Source organism: Salvelinus sp. IW2-2015, linkage group LG6.2 (genome assembly GCF_002910315.2).
Source record: "Salvelinus sp. IW2-2015 linkage group LG6.2, ASM291031v2, whole genome shotgun sequence".
In the NCBI taxonomy this organism is placed as follows: domain Eukaryota; kingdom Metazoa; phylum Chordata; class Actinopteri; order Salmoniformes; family Salmonidae; genus Salvelinus; species Salvelinus sp. IW2-2015.
The window spans coordinates 7,150,973-7,176,841 of NC_036846.1; the positions used below are offsets into that span (position 1 = coordinate 7,150,973).

Sequence of the window (25,869 nt, forward strand, 5' to 3'; positions counted from 1 at the left end):
CAGTCGCTGTGAAGTTCATGATTTCATGTTGACAGGSTGAATATGATGTAGCCTACATTATTCTCGAATAAACAGCCGATCCGCATGATAATGCGCCCCATTCTCCGCGTATTTACGCACGTGTATGTGCGTGTATTTGTTTGGTAAATACACAGGATCGATGTTTATAGCCTATTCTGACTACTCTCCAATCCAGAGGGATTTAACATTCATTAACAAATCCCCCTCTCCATCCCCCTCCTCTCTCACACACTCATTCACAGTCTCACACAGATCATCTGTCATCTCTCTCTCTAATAGGAAACGGTTTATTACGGCGAACCTTGACCGATAGCTTGACAGCTGTTTTTGGCAAAAAAAATAAACAAGTCTCGGTCATAGACAGACATGCATGCACTCATGCATAGCCAATCAACACAAATCCTATTCAAGTGAATTTGAGGAACTGTGGAACATTCGTTTATGTTGACCACTGACTGTCATGAGTCCACACTATCCAGGAGTGTCAAACTCATTCCATGGAGGGCCTAGTGTCTTCTGGTTTTTGTTTTTTCATTTAAACGAAGACCTAGACAACCAGGTGAGGGGAGTTCCTTACTAATTAGTGACCTTAATTCATCATCACGTATAAGGGAGGAGTGAAAAACCGCAGACACTCAGCCCTCCGTGGAATGAGTTTGGCACGTGCCATAGACTATATACAGTACCAGTCAAACGTTTGGACACACTTCCTCATTCAAGGGTTTTTCTTTATTTAGACAATTTTCTACATTGTAGAATAATAGTGAAGACATCAGACTATGAAATAATACATATGGAATCATGTAGTAACCAAAAGTGTTAAACTAATAAAAATAAATTTTATATTTAGCCACCCTTTGCCTTTATGACAGCTTTGCACAGTCTTGGCATTCTCTCAACCAGCTTCATGAGGTATTCACCTGGAATGCATTTCAATTAACAGGTAGGTGTGCCTTGTTAAATTGTGGAATTTCATTCATTCTTAATGCGTTGCGTTGTGACAAGGTAATGGTGGTATACATAAGTTAGTCCTATTTGTTAAAAGACAAAGTCCATATTATGGCAAGAACAGCTCAAATAAGCAAAGAGAAACGACATTCTGTACCCACTCCCTCTTCATACCAGGGCTGATTGGAAAAAGCTGTTCTGTCACGTCCTGACCATAGAGAGGCCTTATTTTCTATGGTAGAGTAGGTCGGGGCGTGACTGGGGGTTTTCTATTTATTATTTTCTATGTGGGGTTCTAGTTTAGTTTTTCTATGTTGGTGTTTGGTATGATTCCCAATTAGAGGCAGCTGGCTATCGTTGTCTCTAATTGGGGATCATATTTAAGTAGCTTTTTTTCCACCTGTGTTTTATGGGATATTGTTTTGAGTTAGTGTATGTTTCACCTCTTAGTTACGTTTCGTTCTTGCTTTATTGTTTTGTGCGTTTCACTAAATAAAGCTGTGGAACCCGGATCACGCTGCACGTTGGTCCGAGTATGCTTCAAACGATCGTGACATGTTCAAAAGAGGACATTGTATTATCATTTCTTTGTACTCCCTGATGAAGGCCATGCAGCCAAATGGGGTCAGGTGATTGTGGAGGCCAGGTCATCTGATGCAGCACTCTATCACTCTCCTTGGTAAAATAGCCCTTACACAAGCCTGAAGGTGTGTTGGGTCATTGCCCTGTTGAAAAACAAATGATAGTCCCACTGTGCAAACCAGAAAGGATGGTGTATCGCTGCAGAATGCTGTGGTAGCCATGCTAGTTAAGTGTGCCTTGAATTCTAAATAAATCACTGACAGTGTCACCAGCAAAGCATCCCTACACCTTCTCCTCCATGCTTCACGTTGGGAACCACACATGCGGATATCATCCATTCACCTACTCTGCGTCTCACAAAGACACGGTGGTAGAAACCAAAACTCTCCAATTTGGAAACGTCAGACCAAAGGACAGATTTCCACCGGTCTAATGTCCATTTCTCGTGTTTCTTGGCCCAAGCAAGTCTCTTCTTATTGGTGTCCTTTAGTAGTGGTTTCTTTGCTGCAATTTGACCATGAAGGCCTGATTCACATGATGTTGAGATGTGTCTGTTTCTTGATTTCTGTGAAGCATTTATTTGGGCTGCAATTTCTGAGGTTGGTAACTCTAATGAACTTATCTTCTACAGCAGCGGTAACTCTGGGTCTTCCTCTCCTGTGGCGGTCCTCATGAGAGCCAGTTTCATCATAGTGCTTGATGGTTTTTGCGACTGCACTTGAAGAAACTTTCAAAGTTCTTGAAATTTTCCGTATTGACTGACAATATCTTAAAGTAATYATGGACTGTCGTTTCTCTTTGCTTATTTGAGCTGTTCTTGCCATAATATTTTACCAAATAGGGCTATCTTCTGTATACCCCCCCACCTTGTCACAACACAACTAATGCTCAAATGCATTAAGAAGGAAAGAAATTCTACAAATTAACTTTTAACAAGGCACACCTGTTAATTGAAATGCATTCCAGGTGACATGAAGCTGGTTGAGAGAATGCCAAGAGTGTGCAAAACTGTCATCAAGGCAAATGGTGGCTACTTTGAAGAATCTCAAATATAAAATATATTTTGGTGTGTTTAACACTTTTTGGGTTACTACATGATTCCATATGTGTTATTACATAGTTTTGATGTCTTCACTATTATTTTACAATGTGGAAAATAGTCTTGAATGAGTAGGTGTGTCCAAACTTCTGACCGGTACTGTATATATATACTGAACAAAAATATAAACGTAACATTTAAAGTGTTGGTCCCATGTTTCATGAGCTGAAATAAAAGATCCCAGAAATGTTCCATACGCACATTTCTCTCAAATTTTGTGCACAAAATAATTTACATCCCTGTTATGTGAGCATTTTTTCTTTGCCAAGAAAATTCATCCACCTGACAGGTGTGGCATATCAAGAAGCTGATTAAACAGCATTACACAGGTGCACATTCTGCTGGGGACAATAAAAGGCCACTGTAAAATGTTGTCACACAACACAATGCCACAGATGTCTCAAGTTTTGAGAAAGTTTGCAAGTGGCATGCAGACTGCAGGAATATCCACCAGAGCTGTTGCCAGAGAATTTAATTTTAATTTCTCTATCATAAGCCGCCTCCAATTTGGCAGTACGTCCAACCGGCCTCACAATCGCAGACCTTGACAACCACGCCAGCCCAGGCCCTCTACATCCGGCTTCTTCACCTGCGGGATGGTCTGAGATGAGTCACCCAGACAGCTTATGAATCGGTGGGTTTGCACAACCTAAGAATTTTGGCACAAACTGTCAGAAACCGTCTGTGTGCTCATTGTCCTCACTAGGGTCTTAACCTGACTGCAGTTCGGCCTCAAAACTGACTTCAGTGGGCAAATACTCACCTTCACCTCACCTTTGGCACGCTGGAGAAGTGTGCTCTTCACAGATGAAGCCGGGTATCAACTGTACCGTGCAGGTGGCAGACAACGTGTATTTCGTTGACTGGGCGAGGAGTTTGCTGATGTCAACATTGCAAAGAGCGTGCCCCTGGTGGCAGTGGGGTTATGGTATGGGCAACTTGAATGCACAGAGATAACGTGACGAGATCCTGAGGCCCATTGTCGTGCCATTTCTGCCGCCATCACCTCATTTTTCAGCATAATGCACAGCCCCATGTCGCCAGGATCTGTACACAATTCATGGAAGCTGAAAATATCTTAGTGCTTCCATGGCCTGCATACTCACCAGACATGTCAACCCTTGAGCATGTTTGGAATGCTTTGGATCTATGTGTGCGACAGCATGTTCCAGTTCCCGCCAATATCCAGCAACTTCACACAGCAATTGAAGAAGAGCGGGACAACATTCTACAGGCCACAATCAACAGCCTGATCAACTCTATGCGAAGGAGATGTGTCACGCTGCATGAGGCAAATGGTAGTCCCACCCGATACTGACTGGTTWWCTGATGCACGCCCCTACCTTTCTGTGGGGGATTTCATCGMCTTTCTGTGACCAACAGATTAATATCTGTATTCCCAGTCGCGAAAGCCATAGATTAGGGCCTAATGAATATATTTCAATTGACTGATTTCCTTATACGAACTGTAACTCAGTAACATCTTTGAAATTGTTGCATGTTGCATTTATATTTTTGTTCATTTATCCACACTCAGAGCCTTGTGGGGATAGTTACGTATGTTGATTACTCTGAGACGCAACAATCCTGACACCAGGTGGTCTTTGAGACAAACTGCAACCTAATATAGTTGTGTGGGGACAACACAGCTTCAAGCCTGTGTTGGTAGTAGCACTAGCACCTCATACAGGGTGTCTCAAGAAAGACCTGCCAGGAGTCTGCAATGCAGCCATCCTCTGTAAACTGGATGTGCTATAATTGTCTCACATATTTGAGTTGTACCATTTAATACAATTGGGGAGGCAGGTAGCCTAGTGGTTAGAGCGTTGAAATAGTAAACAAAAGGTTGCTAGATCAAATCCCTGAGCTGACAAGGTAAAAATATGTCGTTCTGCCCCTGAACAAGGCAGTTAACCCACTGTTTCTGGGCCGTCATTGAAAATAAGAATTGTTCCTAGTAAAATAAAAAAATGTTTTAGTTCACCTGCTTTTATCCTTAGCTTTATCTTACCAGATGGTAGATATTCCCACTAGGACTTGTACATCAGTATACAGTATTTCTTAGATCAGGGGTATTCAACCGAGGGGCCACGGTCCCCTAGGGGTCCGTGGAGGTACTGCATGGGGGGGGGGAAATATATACACTGAACAAAAATATAAACGCAACATCAAATCAAATGTTATTTGTCACATGCGCCGAATACAACAGGTAACCTTACCGTGAAATGCTTACTTATAAGCCCTTAACCAATAATGCAGTTTTAAGAAAATAGAGTTAAGAAAACATTTACTAAATAAACTAAAGTAAAAAAATATATATAAAAAAAATTATAATAATAATAAATGAAAAAAATAACACTATAAAATAACAATAATGAGCCTATATACAGGGGGACTGGTCCCGAGTCAATGTGCGGGGATACATGTTAGTCAAGGTAATTTGTACATGTACGTAGGGGTAAAATGACTATGCATAGATAATAAACAGAGAGTAGTAGCAGTGAAAAAACAAAGGTTGGTGTCATTGCAAATAGTCCAGATGGCCATTTGATTAATTGTTCAGCAGTCTTATGGCTTGGGGGTAGAAGCTGTTAAGTAGCCTTTTGGACCTAGAATTGGCACTCTGGTTCCCGCTTGCCATGCGGTAGCAGAGAGAACAGTCTATGACTTGGGTGACTGGAGTCATTGCCAATTTTTTGGGCCTTCCTCTGACACCGCATAGTATATAGGTCTTGGATGGCAGGAAGCTTGGCCCCAGTGATGTACTGGGCTGTACGCACTACCCTCTGTAGCACCATACGGTCGGATGCCATACCAGGCGGTGATGCAACCGGCCAGGGTGCTCTCAATGGTGCAGCTGTTGAAATTTTTGGGGATTTCGGGACCCATGCCAAATGTTTTCAGTCTCCTGAGGGGGAAAAGGCATTGTCATGCCCTCTTCGCGACTTTCTTGGTGTGTTTGGACCATGATAGTTCGTTGGTGATATGGACACCAAGGAACTTGAAACTCTCGACCCTCTCCACTACTTCCCTGTCGATGTGAATGGGGGCGTGTTCAGCCCTCCTTTTCCTGTAGTCCATGATAATCTCCTTTGTCTTGCTCACGTTGTGGGAGAGGCACCACACTGCCAGGTCTCTGACCTCCTCGCTATAGGCTGTCTCATTGTTGTCGGTGATCAGGCCTACCACCGTTGTGTCGTCAGCAAACTTAATGATGGTGTTGGAGTCGTGCTTGGCCACGCAGTCGTGTGTGAACAGGGAGTACATTAGGGGACTAAGCACACTTATTGTCACGACTCCTACCGAAGGTGGCTCCCCTTCCTGTTCGGGTGGCACTCGGCGGTCGTCGTCACCGGCCTACTAGCTGCCACTGATCCCTTTTCCCCTTTCTGTATATTTGTTTCACCTGTTTGTGTTTTAGGCTGATTAGTCGGGCTTTATTTACCGGGATTGTTTGGTGTACGTGTGTACACATCTGTGAGTTACGGGTTTCCCATTTTTATGGGTTTTGCTGGACTGTTTAAGTCCCCCGTGTTTGGGGCATTTGTTTTGGTGTGCGCCCTGTGTTTCGTGGGGTTGGTTTATGTTCACCGTGCATTAAAAGGTATAGCACTACCCTGAACTTTCTCCTTCCTGCGCCTGACTTCTCACCCACTACACCGCGGACGTTACACTTATGGCCTTATATAGCTCGTTGGGTGCAATCTTAGTGCCAGCGTCGGTTTGTGGTGGTAAATAGACGGCCACGAAAAATCTAGATGAAAACTCTCTTGGTAGATAGTGTGGTCTACAGCTTATCATGATTTACTCTACCGCAATACCTTGAGACTACCTTAATATTAGACATCGTATACCAGCTGTTATTGACAAATAGACACACACCCCCACCCCTCGTCTTACCGGACGTAGCTGTTCTGTCCAGCCGATGCACGGAAAATCCAGCTAACTGTATATTATCCGTGTCGTCGTTCAGCCACGACTCAGTGGAACATAAGATATTACAGTTTTTAATGTCCCGTTGGTTGAATAGTCTCGAATGGATCTCATCCAGTTTATTCTCTAGTGATTCTCACAAGGCACCCTGATCTCTGCCCCATGAATTTTCCTTATTTTCTTCATGCGAATGACGGGGATTTGGGCCTTGTCTGGGAGCAACATTATATCCTTTGCGTCAGACTCATTAAAGAAAAAATCTTCGTCCAGTTCGAGAAGAGTAATTGAGTAACATGAGTAACATTATCATACATGCAACAATTTCATAGATTTTAGTTACAGTTCACATAAGGAAATTAGTCAATTGAAATATATTCATTAGGCCCTAATCTATCAATTTTCACATGACTGTGAATACAGATATACATCTGTTGGTCACAGATAACTTAAAATAAAGGTAGGGGTGTGGATCAGAAAACCAGTCAGTATCTGGTGTGACCACCATTTGTCTCATGCAGCGTGACACATCTCCTTCGCATAGAGTTGATCAGGCTGTTGATTGTGGCCTATGGAATGTTGTCCCACTCCTCTTCAATGGATTTGCGAAGTTGCTGGATATTTGCAGGAACTGGAACATGCTGTCCTACACATTGATCCAGTGCATCCCAAAAATGCTCAATGGGTGAAATGTTTGAGCATTTTTGGGATGCACTGGATCAATGTGTAGGACAGCATGTTCCAGTTCCTGCAAATATCCAGCAACTTCGCAAATCCATTGAAGAGGAGTGGGACAACATTCCATAGGCCACAATCAACAGCCTGATCAACTCTATGCAAAGGAGATGTGTCACGCTGCATGAGACAAATGGAAATGTCTGATGAGTATGCAGGCCATGGAAGAACTGGGACATTTTCAGCTTCCAGGAATTGTGTACAGATCCTTGCAACATGGGGTCGTGCATTATCATGTTGAAACATGAGGTGATGGTGGCGGATGAATGGCACGACATTGGGCCTCAGGATCTTGTCACTTTATCTTTGTGCATTCAAATTGTCATCGATAAAATGCAATTGTCTTCATTGTACGTAGCTTATGCCTGCCCATACCATAACCCCACCGCCACCATGGGGCACTCTGTTCACAACGTTGACATCAGCAATCCGCTCGCCCACACAATGCCATCTGGCCAGTACAGTTGAAACCAGTATTCATCCGTGAAGAGCACACTTCTCCAGCGTGCCAGTGGCCATTGAAGGTGAGCATATGCCCACTGAAGTCAGTTATGACGCCGAACTGCAGTCAGGTCAAGACTATGGTGAGTACGACGAGCACACAGAGGAGCTTCCCTGAGACGTTTCTGACAGTTCTTTGCTTGTGCAACCCCACAGTTTCATCAGCTGTCCATGTGTCTGGTCTCAGTTGATCCCGCAGGTGTAGAAGCCAGATGGTGAGGTCTTGGGCTGGCGTGGTTACGCGTGGTCTACAGTTGTGAGGCCGGTTGGTCGTACTGACAAATTCTATAAAACAATGTTGGAGGCAGCTTATGGTAGAGAAATAAACATAAAAATCTCTGGCAACAGTGTGCCAGGCTGTATCACAACCGGCCGTGATTGGGAGTCCCATAGGACAGCGTACAATTGTCCCAGCGTCTTTCTTTGTTCTGGCTGGTGTAGGCCATCATTGAATATCAGAATTAGTTCTTAACTTACTTGTCTAATTAAATAAAGTTTAAAAAAATTAAAAACAGCTCTGCTGGACATTCCTGCAGTCAGCATGCCAATTGCACATTCCCTAAAAACTTGAGGCATCTGTGGCATTGTATTGTGTGACACAACTGCACATTTTAGAGTGTCCTTTTATTGTCCACAGCACAAGGTGCACCTGTGCAATGATTATGCCACTTAATCAGCTTTTTGATATGACACACCTGTCAGGTGGATGGATTATCTTGGCAAAGGAGAAATACATTTTTTGTGCGTATGGAAACTTTCTGGGATCTTTTACTGGGACCAACACTATACATGTTGCATTTGTATTTTAGTTCAGTGTATATATAAAAAAGGACAAATATTTGTCCTTTTTTATAAAAAAGGACAAATGTTTTTCAATGTTTTTTTGAATATCGCTAGCAACAACAAACTAAACACATTTTGAAGGACGTACCTACAATAGAACAGAGGGGAATATAAGTTATTTCTAATGATGTCAACTTTATTTGTCACCTCCTAATATTGAGCAAATTGCACTCAATGGAGCTAATTAAACTCACTGGAGTATCTGACATAGGCTTTGAAAAAGTACCCATGAGTACCAGTCATGGCAAGTGACGCTTCATTTTTGCCAACACATTGTTAACCTATGATTAACCAGATAAAAAGCTGCTATTGGCGAACATGTGTTTGGAGTAGGACAGGGACAATTATTGTATAATAATCGTCTTAAAGAGATTCTCTGGCACTTTTGTATACTTTTTAGCCAGTATTTCTGAAGGTAGCACTCACGGGCCAAAAGTGGTCCCCGAAAATGTAATGTCACATGTCATTGCTCTTGAGCTGCTGTGTCCACTGCTGTTGGGCCCACCCTGCAACATTTTACTATTTTATTAGATGCTCATTTTGAGACTTACAGTATTGAGGGCATACATTTTCGTACTGGTCCTCCTTGGGAATCAAACTCTGGCGTTGCAAGCGCCATGCTCTACTAAATGAGGCACACGGGACCATCAACCTCATTGATAACACTGGGCAGACTTCTTGCTAGCTTTCACTCAAATGCGAGGGACTGAAGCTCATTGGCAATAACTCGAATTGCTAGGGGGCAATTGGGGGAAAATGTAGGGAAAATGGCGTGGCACAGCTTCAAGAAAACAGTTGCTTTCAAACTAGGGATTGTGTGGCTAATTGAGGTAAAACAGTAATTCTGCTCTTAGATTATGCCTGAATGAACTACACATTGACACATCCAGCCCAAAGCGGAATATAAAACATTTAAAAACTTTCTCACTCGCCAAAGTACTGGAGCATGTTTTAATTACATTAATTTCAGGGAGATTCAACTTTATATTCCAGTCAATATAGTTCACCCAATAATAGTTTTTGAGACTGGGATGTCACCAAAGCTGTGTTGTTGTCACGTCCTGACCATAGTGCTTATGTGTTTTGCTTGTTTTAGTGTTGGTCAGGACGTGAGCTGGGTGGGCATTCTATGTTGTGTGTCTAGTTTGTCTGTTTCTGTGTTCAGCCTAATATGGTTCTCAATCAGAGGCAGCTGTCAATCGTTGCCCATGATTGAGAGTCATATATATGTGGCTTATTTTGTGATGGGATTTTGTGGGTGGTTGTCTTCTGTCTTTGTGTTCAGCACCAGATAGGACTGTTTTCGGTTTTCACATTTATTGTTTTGTTGTTTGTAGTGTTCACATATTCTTTATTAAATTATGTTGAACACTAGCCGRGCTGCGTTTTGGTCCTCTCCTTCATCCTAGGAAGAAAACCATTACAGTTGTACAGTGTATTCGGAAAGTATTCAGACCCCTTCCCCTTTTTCACATTTTGTTACGTTACAGCTTTATTCTAAAATTGATTAAATAAAACATTTTCCTCATCAATCTATACACACTACTCCATAATGACGAAGTGAAAACAGATTTTTAGACATTTTTGCAAATGTATTAAAAATAAAAACCAAAAATACCTTATTTATATAAATATTCAGACCCTTTGCTCCCCCGGTAACTCAACCCTGCACCTTAGAGCAGGCCTGGGCAAAGGCCGGCTCGCGGCCCACGAACTGTTACAAATAGTAGCTCGGTAGAAATTGCGCAAAAATGAGTTTTCAAAGAAAATAAAAGTAGATAATGAATGAAGGGTGTTCCAGCAAGAGTGGACATCGAAATATTTCTTTATTGAGGTATCAGAGAAAGCTGTGTCCTTAGTGTGCAAAGAGAGCATCGCTGTCTTGAAAGACTACAACTTGTCCCGACACTTCCAGACGAAGTATGCAGAGAAATATAGGAATATGTCTTCTGAGCAGAGAGCAAGTGCATCGAAAGAGTTGCTTTCTCAGTTGCAAAAGCAGCACGGACTTCTAACAAAACTGCATTCAGCAAATTACGGAATTGCGAGAGCTAGCTATGTACTGTCCCACAAAATTGCTAAACATAGCAAGCCATTCACTGAGGGCGAATTATTTAAATTGTGTTTAATTGACTCTGCAGCAGTACTTTGCCCCGAGAAGAGCTGTTTGTAAATGTTTCCCTGTCAAGACGAACAATGACTCGGCGTGTTGGGGACATCGTAGAGAATATGGAACAACAGTTGAAAAGGATTTCACCTATTTCTCATTGGCCCTGGATGAGAGCAGTGATGCACGTGACACAGCGCAGTTGTTGATATTCTTACGAGGCATAATCCCAGATTTTGAAATTACAGAGGAGTTTGCTTCGGTGCAGTCAATGAAGAGCACAACCACTGGGACATATTTATTGGAGGAGGTTAATACGTGTGTGGCAAAACTGGGACTGAGTTTTGAAAAGTTATCCAGTGTGACCACTGATGGGTGCCCAAATTTGACAGGAAAAAACATTGGCCTTTTGAAAAGGATACAAGATCAAGTAGCTGAGCTGAACCCAGATCAGAATTTTTTTTTCCTGCATTGCATTATTCATCAGGAGGTGCTCTGTAAACGTGTTCTGAAAATGAGCCATGTTTCGATACAGTCACTAAAGTGGTAAACTTCATAAGATCTTTAAACCACAGGCAGTTTGTCTCACTGTTGGAAGAGAGAGTTGGGTCATGCAGATCTCCCCTACCACACAAACGTGAGATGGCTGAGTTTGGGGAAGGTGCTTATAAAAGGGTGTGGGACCTGAAGTCGGAGATTGCTGAGTTTTTGCAAATGAAAGGAAAATATGTGGATTTCTCCCAACTGCAAAATAAAGAACGGTTGGCTGATTTTGCCTTCACCGTCCGTGGACATCAAATCAAATTTTATTGGTCACATACACATGGTTAGCAGATGTTAATGCMWGCGTAGCGAAATGCTTGTGCTTCTAGTTCCGATCATGCAGTAATATCTAACAAGTAATTTAACAATTTCACAACAACTACCTTATACACACAAGTGTAAAGGAATTAATAAGAATATGTACATATAAATATATGGATGAGCGATGGCCGAACAGCATAGGCAAGATGCAGTAGATGGTATAAAATACAGTATATACATGTGATATCAGTAATGTAAGATATGTAAACATTATTAAAGTGGCATTATTTAGAGTGCATTGTATAAAGTGACTAGTGATCCATTTATTAAAGTGGTCAGTGATTGGTCTCAATGTAGGCAGCAGCCTCTCTGAGTTAGTGATTGCTGTTTAGCAGTCTGATGGCCTTGAGATAGAAGCTGTTTTTCAGTCTCGGTCCCAGCTTTGATGCACCTGTACTGACCTCGCCTTCTGGATGATAGCGGGGTGAACAGGCAGTGGCTCGGGTGGTTGTTGTCCTTGATGATCTTTTTGGCCTTCCTGTGACATCGGCTGGTGTAGGTGTCCTGGAGGGCAGGTAGTTTGCCCCCGGTGATGCGTTGTGCAGACCTCACTACCCTCTGCAGAGCCTTACGGTTGTGGGCAGAGCAGTTGCCATACCAGGCGGTGATACAGCCCGACAGGATGCTCTCGATTATGCATCTGTAAAAGTTTGTGAATGTTTTTGGTGACAAGCCACATTTCTTCAGCCTCCTGAGGTTGAAGAGGCGCTGTTGCACCTTCTTCACCACGCTGCCTGTGTGGGTGGACCATTTCAGTTTGTCCATGATGTGTACGCCGAGGAACTTAAAACTTTCCACCTTCTCCACTACTGTCCCGTCGATGTGGATATGGGCTGCTCCCTCTGCTGTTTCCTGAAGTCCACGATCATCTCCTTTGTTTTGTTGACGTTGAGTGTGAGGTTATTTTCCTGACACCACACCCTCGAGGGCCCTCACCGTCTCGTCGTTGTTGGTAATCAAGCCTACCACTGTAGTGTCGTTTTCAAACTTGATGATTGAGTTGGAAGCGTGCATGGCCAGAGACTTCACTCCTCACACTGATTGAATAGTTTAAATAGTAATGTTGAGCTCTGTGTTTTTGTGCATACCGTTAAAAGTAGTTCTGTGCGTGGTGCTGAATGCACAGTGTACTTTTCCCTCTGTAGTTCATTGCATATGTAATAATGAAAATACCTACTAAAAGGAGAACATGGATTTGGTTTATATCTGTGCATGTTAAAAAAAGTAAAATAAGTAGCATATCTGGATGTGATTTACAGTAGATATATCTGGCAACACAGTCATACACATGATGTATAATCCTGTAATATGATTCTGGCCCACGATGGTAAAAATATATTCTAATGTGGCCCTCCATGGAAAATAATTGCCCTGGCCTGCCTTAGAGTGCTGCCCTATATACATAGACATGGAATCACTGGTCACTTTAATGTTTACTGATTTAATAATTTCCTATGTACGTATATACTCTATTCTATTCTACTGTATTTTAGTCAATGCCATTCCGACATTGCTCGTCCTAATATTTATATATTTCTTAATTCCATTATTTTACTTTAGATTTGTGTTTACTGTTGTGTATTGTTAGATACAACTGCACTGTTGGAGCTAGGAACACAAGCATTTTGCTACATCCGCAATAACATCTGCTAAATATGTGTATGTGACCAATAAAATTTGATTTGAGACTTGAAGTTGAGCTCAGGTGCATCCTGTTTCCATTGATCATCCTTGAGATGTTTCTACAACTTGATTGGAGTCCATCTGTGGTAAATTCAATTGATTGGACATAATTTGTAAAGGCACACAGCTGTCTATATAAGGTCCCACGGTTGACAGTGCGTGTCAGAGCAAAAACCAAGCAATGAGGTCGAAGGAATTGTCCGTAGAGCTCCAAGACACAATTGTGTCGAGGCACAGATCTGGGGAAGGGTACCAAACATTTTTTTGCAGAATTGAAGGTCCCCAAGAACACAGTGGCCTCCATCATTCTTAAATGGAAGAAGTTTGGTGCCACCAAGACACTAGAGCTGGCCGCTCGGCCAAACTGAGCAATCGGGGGAGAAGGGCCTTGGTCAGGGAGGTGACCAAGAACCCGATGGTCACTCTGACAGAGCTCCAGAGTTCCTCTGTGGAGATGGGAGAACCTTCCAGAAGGACAACCATCTCTGCAGCACTCTACCAATCAGGCCTCTATGGTAGAGTGGCCAGACAGAAGCCACTCCTCAGTAAAAGGCACATGACAGCCATTTGGAGTTTGCCAAAAGGACTCTCAGACCATGAGAAATAAGATTCTCTGGTCTGATGAAACCAAGATTGAACTCTTTGGCCTGAATGCCAAGCGTCATGTCTGGAAAACTGGCACCATCCTTACTGTGAAACATTTTTATTTATTTAACTAGGCAAGTCAGATAAGAATAAATTCTTATTTACAATGACGGCCTACCAGAAGGCAAAAGGCCTCCTGCGGGGACGGGGGCTAGAATAAAAAATATAGGACAAAACCCACATCATGACAAGAAAGACACCATAACACTACATAAAGAGAGACCTAAGACGACAACATAGCATGGCAGAAACACATGAAAACACAGCATGGTACAACATGGTAGAAACAACACGCTAGCAGCACAAAACATGGAACAAACATTATTGGGCACAGACAACAGCACAAAGGGCAAGAAGGTAGAGACAACAATACATTAAACGAAGCAGCCACAACTGTCAGTAAGAGTATCCTTGATTAAGTCTTTGAATGAAGATAAAACGATCCAGTTTGACTGTTTTTTGCAGCTCGTTCCAGTCGCTAGCTGCAGCGAACTGAAAAGAGGAGCGACCCAGYGATGTGTGTGCTTTGGGGACCTTCAACAGAATGTGACTGGCAGAACAGGTGTTGTATGTAGAGGATGAGGGCTGCAGTAGGTATCTCAGATAGGGGGGAGTGAGGCCTAAGAGGGTTTAATAAATAAGCATCAACCAGTGGGTCTTGCGACGTATACAGAGATGACCAGTTTACAGAGGAGTATAGTGCAGTGATGTGTCCTATCAGGAGCATTGGTGGCAAACCTGATGTCGATTGGTAACATCTAGCCGCTAGGAGAGCACCCTTACCTGCCGATCTATGAATTACTTCTCAGTAATATAGCATGGGTAGGATGGTCATCTGAATCAGGGTTAGTTTGGAAGCTGTGGTGAAAGAGGAGCGATTACAATAGAGGATGCCAAGTCATGATGGAACCTTAGCCTGCAACTTTTATATGTGCTGAGAGAAGGACAGTGTACCAGCTAGCCATACTCCCAAGTACTTGTATGAGGTGACTACCTCAAGCTCTAAACCCTCAGAGGTAGTAATCACACTGGTGGGGAGAGGGGGCATTCTTCTTACCGAACCACATCACCTTTGTTTTGGAGGTGTTCAGAACAAGGTTAAGGGCAGAGAACGCTTGTTGGACACTAAGACAACTTTGTTGTAGAGCTTTTAACACACTATCRGGGGAGGGGCCAGCTGAGTATAAGACTGTTTCATCTGCATATAAATGGATGAGAGAGCTTCCTACTGCTTGAGCTATGTTGTTGATGTAAATTGAGAGGAGCGTGGGCCTAGGATCGAGCCTTGGGTTACTCCGTTGGTGACAGGCAGTGGCTGAGACAGCAGATGTTATGACTTTATACACTACACACTTTGAGAGAGGTAGTTATCAAACCAGGCCAAAGACCCCTCAGCCACCAATACTCCTTAGCCGGCTCACAAGAATGGAATGTTCTACCGTATCAAAATCTTTGGCCAAGTCAAAAATTGCAGCACAACACTGCTTAGAATCAAGGGCGATGGTGACATCATTGAGCAACTTTAACGTTGCAGTGACATCCATAACCTGAGCAGAAACCAGATAGCATACTGAGAGAATACTATAGACATCAAGAAAGTCAGTCGATTATTGACAAGTTTTCCAACACTTGATAAACAGGGCAAAATAGAGATAGGCCTATAACAGTTAGGATCAGCTTGATCTCCCCCTTTAAAATAAAGGATGCACCGAGGCTGCCTTCCAAGCAATGGGAACCTCCCCAGAGAGGAGACAGGCTTGGCGATGAGGGGCAGCAATCTTAAAGAATAAAGGATCTAAACCAGATGTTTTTTGGTGACAAGTTTGAGCTCCTTTAGCACCTCGGACTCAGTGACCACCTGCAYGGAGAACCTTTGTAGAGGGGTAGGGGAAAAAGAGGGAGGAGCATCGGGGATAGTCATATTAGAAGACTTGGGAGATGAGGAAATGTTGGATGGGCAAGGAGGCATGGCAGTCAAATAGGAATCCTGACTTAATGAAGTGGTGATTAGAGCTCAGCCATCACTCCTTGTCAGTAACAACCACAACAACATTAAGGGACATTGGCAGCTTTGAGGGTTTATTCTCATGGTGGCAACATTATGCTGTGGGGATTTTTTTTCAGAGGCAGAGACTGGGAGACTAGTCAGGATCAAGGGAAAGATGAACAGAGCAAAGTAGAAAGATCCTTGATGAAAACCTGCTCCAGAGTGCTCAGGACCTCAGACTGGGGCAAAGGTTCACCTTCCAACAGGACAACGACCCTAAGCACACAGCCAAGACAACGCAGGTGTGGCTTCGGAACAAGTGTCCTTGAGTGGCACAGCCAGAGCCCGGACATGAACCCAATCGAACATCTCTGGAGACCTGAAAATAGCTGTGCAGCGACACTCCCCATCCAACCTGACAGATCTTGAGAAGACATGCAGAGGAGAATGGGATAAACTCCCCAAATACAGGTACGCCGAGCTTGTAGCGTCATACCCAAGACCCGAGGCTGTAATAGCTGCTTCAACAAATTACTGAGTAAAGGGTCTGAATACTTAAATGTGATAAACATTTCACATTTCTAAAAACCTGTTTTTGTTTTGTCATTATGGGGTATTGTCTAGATTGACTGGAAAACTTATCCATTTTAGAATTAGGCTGTAACAAAATTCTAATAAGTCAATGGGTCTGAATACTTTCAGAAGGCACTGCATTAGTTAGGTATGTCGTAGTTGTATTCATTAGGCACTGTCTTTCCAAGATGCATTACAAGCGCATTTTTTAAATGGCAATTACAACTGGTTATTTGCATGACAATGGCCAGTTAGCCATAATTCCGTACTCTTCACAGACCCAGTTTTGCGTTACCTTTGTAGCTAATAGGCTCCGTTTACACTTCTTCCAATTACGTGGGGAGGACAAAATAATGAAAAATGTATATACATTTTTAAATGTTGATTACTAGTCCTTGCTATTATCTTTCACCGGATGATTAAGACAAGACTATGGGAATAAACTTTTTGCCAACATGAGGGGGTCCCCGTGAAAGAAAAGGATTTAGACCGGTCTTGCATCAAATCCCTTAATTCTTCAGTCTAATTGGTAAGTCATTTATGAAGGAACCTGCAGTAATTTACTCACTGATTTTAAATGGAATTGACTCCAACCCTGGCCTCTTATCAGCTACTTAAGAATTGTGTGTACCGTGCTTAACGTCTACCCCCTAGACACACGTTAAAACATTTAGCAAAACAATGAATCAGAACTGCATTTATATTGAGAATGTTTTTATTCAAATTTATTCCCCCCCCCAAGTGCTTCCGGTCAGTCGGCCTTAGCCCAGCGTGTGTGCCGGGGAAGGGCAGAGGGTGGTGCTTGATGATGGTGAGTAACATTGCCATGCCAACACTAGGGCGGTGTGTCTTACAGTGAAACTAGAGAACCACACGACTTCACCATGTTTGTATTTCTTTCCGTTTTAAAACACAAGCAAAACAAAAAAATAGAGTTCAAAAATAAATCTGCAACGGGATTTTACAGTAAAGGGGCCAAACTCAGACAACTTCCTGCCACGCGGGGGTAGGGGGGGGGGGGGTCATAGGTAACAGGTTAAAGGTCATCATCTTCATCTGGGAGGGCTGTTTCTGATGCAACCTGGAGGGCGGAGAAAGTGAATAACTGTTATGACAATACACCATTTACAACCAGCAACATAACTAGAGACATTGATATGTAATCTAGCCAATTTCATCTGATAACATTTGACAGTCTGGTCTCTATGCAGTCCATCTACCCGTGCTGGGCCACTATAGTTCTACTCACTTTGAGGTCGTGCTCGTACTGCGCGGCGAGGGAGGGGTCCATGAGGATCTCTGGGGGGGCGAGGGCGGGCATGGCCACAAACTCCAGGTTGGGGTCTCCAATCAGCTTCCGTGCTAGCCACAGGAAGGGCTTCTCAAAGTTGTAATTACTCTTAGCAGAGATGTCATAGTACTGAGAGAGAAGGGGTGAGAATGAGAAGAGAGGATTATCATCACCTTGCTGTGGTGCACAAGGTCACAAATGTTGCTTGTTTACCCATTATTCCAATCAGGGCTAGTCTTTCAGTTTGCACAGAAACACACTGCATAAGAACAGTCTACTGTAATAAAGTGTAATAATTACCTGGAGGTTCTTCTTGCGATGGAATACGATGCTCTTGGCTTTGACTTTCCGGTCTTTGATGTCCACCTTGTTGCCGCAGAGGACTATGGGAATGTTCTCACAGACACGCACCAGGTCACGATGCCAGTTGGGTACGTTCTTGTAGGTGACTCGAGACGTGACGTCAAACATGATGATCGCACACTGTGCTGGAGAGTGGAAAGTGAGAGTACAAAGTAGGAGTGGAGAGAAAAGCACAGATGGAGTGAAGAGTCAAAGAAAGCAAGAGAAGGATGTAGAGAGGGAGAGTGACAACATGAATCTACTCAACACAGCATCCTTAGAGGGGGAAGTGGTTACTAGAGATCAACCGATTAATTAGGACCGATTTCAAGTTCTCACAACAAATCGGTAATCAGCATTTTTGGGCGCCGATTATATTGCAGTCCACGGGGAGACTGCGTGGCAGGCTGACCACCTGTTAAGCGAGTGCAGGCAGCGAGGAGCCATGGTAAGTTGCTTGCTAGCATTAAACTTATCTTATGAAAAACAAACTACACATGGTTGATGATATTACTAGTTTAACTAGCTTGTCCTGCGTTGCATATAATCAATGCGGTGCCTGAAATTGTGTCACTTCTAGGCAGCAGTTTGTGACGCCTAGCTTGTTGCGAACTGTGTGAAGACCATTTCTTCCTAACAAAGACCAATTAATTTGGCAGAATTTTACATAATTATCAAATAACATTGAAGGATGTGCAATGTAACAGCAATATTTAGACTTAGGGTTGCCACCCGTTCGATAAAATATGGAACGGTTCCGTATTTCACCAAAAGAATAAACGTTATTTTTTATTATACGTTTCCGGATTTGACTATATTAATGATTTATGGCTCGTATTTCTGTGTTTATTATAATTAAGTCTGATTTGATATTTGATAGAGCAGTCTGAGCGGTGGTAGGCAGCAGCAGGATCGTTAGCATTCATTCTAACAGCACTTTCCTGCGTTTGCCAGCAGCTCTTCGCAACGCTTGAAGCACAGCTCTGTTTATGACTTCAAYCCCGTCAACTCCCGAGATTAGGCTGGCAATACTAAAGTGCCTATAAGAACATCCAATAGTCTATGAAATACAAATGGTATAGAGAAATAGTCCAATAACTACAACCTAAAACTTCTTAACTGGGAATATTGAAGACTAGTGTTAAAGTGAATCACCAGCTTTCATATGTTCTGAGCAAGGAACTTAAACGTTAGCTTTTTTACATGGCACATATTGCACTTTTACTTTTTTCTCCAACACGGAGAATAAATTATTCAAACAGCATTATTTAAACCAAATTGTACATGTTTCATTATTTGAGACTAAATTGATTTTATTAAAGTATTATATTAAGTTAAAATGCAAGTGTTTATTGTTCATTCAGAATTGTTGTAATTGTCAATACACACACACAAAAAAATGTAAAAAGACTGATTAATCGGTACTGCCTTTTTTGTTCCTCCAATAATCGGTCGACCTCTAGTGGTTACCCATTGTTAGAATAGCTATTGTCATTCATTCGTTCCTTRTTAGTAACTAGAGTTAGAGTTCTTCCTCCTGGTCATGAGAAACTCTAGGATAAGCTAATAAGTACCGTTTTATACCATACCTTGGATGTAGTAGCCGTCTCGGAGCCCTCCAAACTTCTCCTGCCCGGCTGTGTCCCACACGTTGTATTTGATGGCCCCTCTGTTAGTGTGGAAGACCAGCGGGTGCACCTCCACTCCCAGAGTGGCTAGAAGGAAGGAAAGGGGAGAATAGAGGGGAAACCCAACAGGAGAAATGAGGGGAGAGATAGCAAGAAATAAGGGAGAGAAAGTTGGGGTGCAAATGAGAAATGATGAGAGGAGAAAGACAGTTTAGTAACACTGGAGATTAGAAGATGCTAGAATGGTGGCTGTTTGTTTCATTCAGTGTCACACCCTTGCTGCACATTGCCATCTGGTGCCTCCYTGTATCCTCTCATATTGGAGGCCTCTGCATTTTGACAGTTGAATCTGCCAACATTGCCCCCTCCCAATGACAAACTCTGATGAAGCATTCTACTATTACAGGCTGTGTGCAGAGGCCTAACACCCATTTATCATCCCATGTGGCTGTGTTCTCAATATAAAAAACAACAACAACGTGTTGTTTAAGTAATTACATGCAGATGGGAGTGACTTACCAACATATTTCTTCTCAAACTCTCCTGTCAAATGTCTTTTGACGAAAGTGGTCTTTCCCGTTCCTCCATCGCCAACCAACACAAGCTGAGAGGGGAAGAGGGATAGAAGTTGAAACATAGGTACAGCAGCTAACCACTCATGACCAAACATATAATCAAATTTCATGCTATAAAACCGTTGACGTCTGAGATATAATAACCCTCACCTTGAACTGGACCTGTGGCTCGCCTTCTGCCATTGTTAAATGTGTCGTGGATTTTGATGTTCTCCTAAAAACAGAACAAGGCGCCGGAATGGTTACGTTAACTAGTTACATAGATAGTTGACCCATCTACACAGGCTATCTACAGAGTTAACTGGTTTGCTAACTATTTTCTGATGATGGGATCGCTCAACTACAACAAACTAACTTTCGACATATCGAGACAGCAGCACGCGCCCAGGAACTAGCTGCTAGCTAACCAACAAGTAACCTCGCTAGCTAACGCTTGTTTTTGGGCGGTTTTAATTGTATCAACTTCTTCCAAATACATTGCATATTTTCAGACATCTGACAACACGATATTTAAACGTGTAAACAATCAGAAGTATTACAACCTAAATGCAGAAATATATGCCTTCTAAATAAAATAGTTTTATTTGTACCTAGCACAGCATGCATCCTCAACGCAGAGAAAGGCTAGCTAACAGTTAGCATTTGATGAGTACGCCATTGATTTAGCAGGCTGAGGCTGCCGCACTMTTCTAGTTTCGACTGGAACAATGTCTGTGCAGCGCTAAAATCTGTCCCCCGTTTAGCTAAAAGACTAACGTTTGTTGTCTAACAAACTAACTCCGTCTCAAAGCACACAACTGGTCGAATGTTATTTGTATTGACAATAACAATAGTTAGCTTCAATTGCAGAAACAACAAATTAGGTAAAGTCTCGCAATCCAGTTAGCTAGCATTTCGCCAACAGAACCACTAACGTTCGCTGCAAGCTAACATGGTAGCTAACGTTCGCTAGCATGGGCTTGGAAATCAATAAAATTGTCTAATAACTTCGCATACTATCAACATAACTACTAAACTGAGTGTATAAGTACACCAACAACGTACTTTAGTGTCTCCGACTAAACCAATTTTTATTCACAAAGATTAAAAAATGAATTTAGACAAGCATCACATCAGGAAAAATGTTCAGACTCACCAGCGTTGAAACGAAGAGAAAAAGAGTAAATGGCTGCGTTCGCGGGAGATTCAGCGTGGAATTGAGTCAGTTTCCGCCCATGTCATGTGATCAAGACCAGCAATGCAATGCTTTTTGTTATAACTCCCGATGATATCATACAGGCACAGATGTAGGATCTTAATTTGAGCCAGTATGCTAGAACAGAAAAATAATCCTGCAGCAACAGGAAATGCATATTAGTATGTCGATTATAATTAATGGACATGTTTGTAGGGGTTGATACATTTTTCATTAGGGCAAATCGAGCTACAGTATCTACAATGCCAAGATATCACTTTTAAACTTCTTCCAAAAGTGGATGAAAAGATACACAAAAAGAGGCCTTCAAAACATGATTTATTTTCTTCATACAAATACAGTACATAACCTACAATTTAATCTACAGTTATAATACTTTAAAGTTTTTGTTAATGACAAAATGTGCATCAAAATGTGCATCAAATAATGATTAATGTACAATTTTTGTGTGCACTTTTACACTTGTGTGTTTTTTTCCCTTTGARACTGGCTCTCCATGTTAAATGTATGATCTGAGGCTTTGTTTGTTTGTGTAATATTCATTGACATTAGATTGTCTTAGTGTTTACGGTATGCATAGTATATGTAGTTAGGTTGGTTTGCCAGTACGATGGTCTATCTATAGAGGTAGTCTGCCTGTATGTTGGCAGCAAATTCCGACTCCCACTGATCTCCATTGTTCAGTAGCTTCTCTTTGTTGTACAGCAACTTCTTGTGGGTCTCTGTGGCAAACTGAAAGTTTAGACCCTGAGGGACATGAAAGAGAGAAATAAGTCCAGAAACCCTTAGCCCTAGAATAATCCAGAAGTTCTGGAATAGGCTGCTGAATTTTCTGTTCTAGAATTTGACAAACTGAGAGAGAGTGATATTTCCCTCAGATTACAGAGACCCATAAAGAATTTGAAAACAAATCCAATTTCGATAAACTCCCATAACTATTTATACCTTTATTTAACTAACTAGGCAAGTCAGTTAAGAACAAATTCTTATTTTCAATGACAGCCTAGGAACAGTGGTTAACTGCCTGTTCAGGGGCAGAATGACAGATTTGTACCTTGTCAGCTCAGGGGTTTGAACTTGCAACCTTTCGGTTACTAGTCCAACACTAGGTTACTAGTCCAGGTTACTAGTCCAACACTAGGCTACCCTGCCGCCCCATCTATTAGGTGAAATACCCCAGTGTGCCATCACAGCAGCAAGATTTGTGACCTGTTGCCACAAGAAAAGGGCAACCAGTGAAGAACAAACACCATTGTAAATACAACCCATATTTATTCATATTTATATTTATTTATTCTCCTTTTTGCAATTTAACTGTATGTACATTATTACAACACAGTACATAGCCATAATATGACATTTGAAAAGTCTCTATTCCTTTGAAACTTTTGTGAGTGTAATGTTTACTGTACAATTTTATTATTTATTTAACTTTTGTTTATTATCTATTTCACTTGCTTTGGCAATGTAAACATGTTTCCCATGCCAATAAAGTCCATTGAATTGAAAAAAAGAAAGAGATGGGTTGTGAGCTGTTTACCTCCACAATAGCATCATCAGGGCAGGCCTCCTGGCAGAAGCCACAGTAGATGCACTTGGTCATGTCAATGTAATAGCGAGTGGTCCTCCTGCTGCGTCTGCACAAGTCTCAGCCTCAATGGTAATGGCCTGTGGCAGACACAAGGGGCAGCAGAGAGAGGACTTATTGAACAGGAGGAGGGAATGTCAACCATGTGAACTCTATGGGGCTCTATTGAGCTGTGCAGGAGGGTAGGAAATTACCTGGGGGGGACTTACCTGGACTTTATAGGGGTTACCTGGTTGGGGTAGCATTCCATAGTAAAGTATATGAAGTTACCTATACCCTGGGTAATGTTGTGGACTGCAGGTACATACAATGAATTATTACTGATATATAGGCCTATATACAGTAGTTTGTAGTACCAGTGTGTATATTGACCAGGGCATTGAGGGCAGTGTAGTGCATTGTCAGTGCCAGTGTGTGTATAGGGTACAGTAGGTGTGTATATGGTCACCTGAGCAGGGCAGACAGCCTCACACAGCTTGCAGGCGATACAACGCTCCTCTCCGTTGGGGTACCGGCGCAGAGCGTGTTCACCACGGAAACGAGGAGACAGGGGACCCTTCTCAAACGGGTTAATTGATGGTAGCGGGCTCGCGGAAAAGGTAACTCATAGTCATCCCCAAACCTGGAGGAGTGTGGGAAGACAGGCAAAGGAATGTTATAGAATTTATTAAACAAGAGACAAAATTCACAAATGCTACAGCACAACAGCAGAGTCATGTCTTAAGTGTAAAACTAATTATTGCCTTCTGGTAGTGCTATGAAGTCCAAAAGTTATGGGCAGAGTTAGAAAGCTGTCTGTAAGTTTTACAATGTAAATTTACTTTTAATCGGTCTATTGGCATACCTCAAGACATGGCATATGGGGGTGCAGTGAGATACCCAATGGGTTGGACAATATTATTTTCCTCACTTATATTGAAGAAGCTATCACTTAAATAATTATACTCCACTGTTAAGAGAATGGAAGAAGCAAATGCTTAATTATTTAAATATTGAAAAAAATCTGTCTACAGACAGAAACAACATAACACAATTTTAAGTCATTTGGGGCAGTCTTACAAGTATTAGAAACAACATTGGGGATGGATATGGTGGGAAATGTATGTAAACGTTAAGTTGTTTATCGTTTTTGTCTATGTATGATTGTTTTTTTTGTTGTAAAAACAAAAAAAGCCACAAATTGTCAAATAAAATACAACAAGAAATATGTTATTTAGGCCTATGGTGTGTGTGTGTGTGTGTGCGTCACCTCTGAAGAGCTCGGTCCAAAGGAGAGTCTGAGCAGCTCGGTCTGTGATTGACCTCATATCAAGGGGCAGCTCTTTGGCATTCACATACTCTACACAGACAGACAGAGAAAGAGAGAGAAGAGAAGAGAGGCAGATAATGTGAAAGGGAAGGGAAAGAGGGATGCCTAGTCAGTTGCACAACTGAAATCATTCAACCGAAATGTCTCTCCACATTTAACCCAACCCGTCTGAATCAGAGAGTTGCGGGGGGCTGCCCTAAATCAGAAGCACAATCAATTGTGTTATTGCTACTAAATATCAACATTTGTGTTACTTACTGTACATCCCTCTCTGTATACTGAGGCTGAAGTGTCGAACCAAGGCAAGGCTGTTGACTGCAAAGACGCCTAACAAAGAAACAGAGAGGAGAGTGACACAGGTATCCATCACCCCCAAATTAAGGCAGACTGTCATAAGGATGCAATGCAAGTCCACAATTCACTAACATTGGAAGCTTCAGGGCAATTAGATTTAGAGGTGTCTCGTGTTACCTGGCCTGGAGCAGTAAAGCACACAATGCAGTAGACATCACAGAAAGAAGAAACTGGAGAGAGTGAAAGAGAGAGATGGAGCATTTGTTGAAAAGTAAATGAGTCAAATAGACCAAATATTGGATTCTGATCCCACATGTCCAGCAGCAGAAAAAAAACATTCTATGTGACCTCCAGTGAGCACATCCTAAACACAGACGCTATTTGTGAGTGTGTAAAGCGGTGAACAGACTGCCAGGCAGCTGATTTACCCTGCACTTTCCTAATCTCCCGTCCCCAATCTGGCCCTTACATCATACTGACCTTACAAATAAATGTCATAAAATTGTAGCCGCACGAACATTTAGGCCTGCAGCATAGGATACTACTGTAGCAATAAATATGGTTAATGTCACTGGCAAACAAAGTTGAAAGGAAAAGCGTGCAGATCATCGTAAATCTGGCACAGTGGATATAACATTAACTGGCTATGATTTGATGAATAAACCTTAAGGAAAAACGGTTCTATAATAAAAAAATAAAAAAGTTGAATAATAAGGCACGGTTGGCTATATGAGCTGTCTGCAGCCTATGACAGGTGAGCGGGTCCGGTCAATAATAATTACATGCTGCGCACTTGGATATTGATGTCCAAACCGGACAGATAACTTCCCAAGTATCCGACAAGCGGCGCTCAGTATATCCTTATATTTTCTGAGAACTGATAGTAATTGGAAATGCAGGAATACCGATTAAAAAACGAAATAAACATGATAAATTACTACTTTGTAATATATAACTGCAAACAGCATCAATCATTGTAAAGATATATAAATAAACCTACCTGCTCCGACAACCTGCCTGGGATGTGCAGACTCGAGCGGCAGCAGTCACAACTCGATTACACCGACAGTGTCTTGCGCGAAATATTATGCAGCATCATCTGGTTATGTATGCAACAAAGTTCAACATT

The 25,869-nt window shown here is 42.2% G+C and overlaps 1 protein-coding gene and 1 pseudogene across 2 annotated transcripts; both read right to left on the bottom strand.

Annotated features, from left to right (window-relative positions):
• Positions 1-17,215: 17,215 nt before the first annotated feature.
• ran (RAN, member RAS oncogene family) lies at positions 17,216-21,578 on the bottom strand. 2 transcript variants are annotated; one of them, XM_023990010.2, is made up of 7 exons: positions 21,490-21,578; positions 20,505-20,568; positions 20,299-20,383; positions 19,741-19,866; positions 18,110-18,297; positions 17,768-17,938; positions 17,216-17,599 (listed from the first exon to the last, which is right to left on the bottom strand). In XM_023990010.2, exons 2-7 carry the CDS (start codon positions 20,535-20,537, stop codon positions 17,555-17,557), a joined length of 648 nt encoding a protein of 215 aa, XP_023845778.1. In that variant the 5' UTR covers positions 20,538-20,568; positions 21,490-21,578; the 3' UTR covers positions 17,216-17,554. The 2 variants fall into 2 exon arrangements, with proteins under 2 accessions (XP_023845778.1, XP_023845780.1); XM_023990012.2 differs by lacking the exon at positions 21,490-21,578 and adding an exon at positions 20,945-21,008.
• Positions 21,579-22,164: 586 nt separating this feature from the next.
• Positions 22,165-24,964, bottom strand: LOC111965503 (NADH dehydrogenase [ubiquinone] iron-sulfur protein 8, mitochondrial-like; annotated as a pseudogene).
• Between the last annotated feature and the right edge of the window lie 905 nt (positions 24,965-25,869).

Bases quoted from the DNA above. Each gene is read 5' to 3' on its own strand.
- ran (XM_023990010.2), bottom strand. From the start codon at position 20,537: ATGGCAGAAGGCGAGCCACAGGTCCAGTTCAAG. The intron at 20,384-20,504 runs GTGAGGGTTATT...TTCCCCTCTCAG, and splicing joins AGCCACAGGTCCAGTTCAAG to CTTGTGTTGGTTGGCGATGG. The intron at 17,939-18,109 runs GTAATTATTACA...CTTCTCTCTCAG, and splicing joins ATCGCAAGAAGAACCTCCAG to TACTATGACATCTCTGCTAA.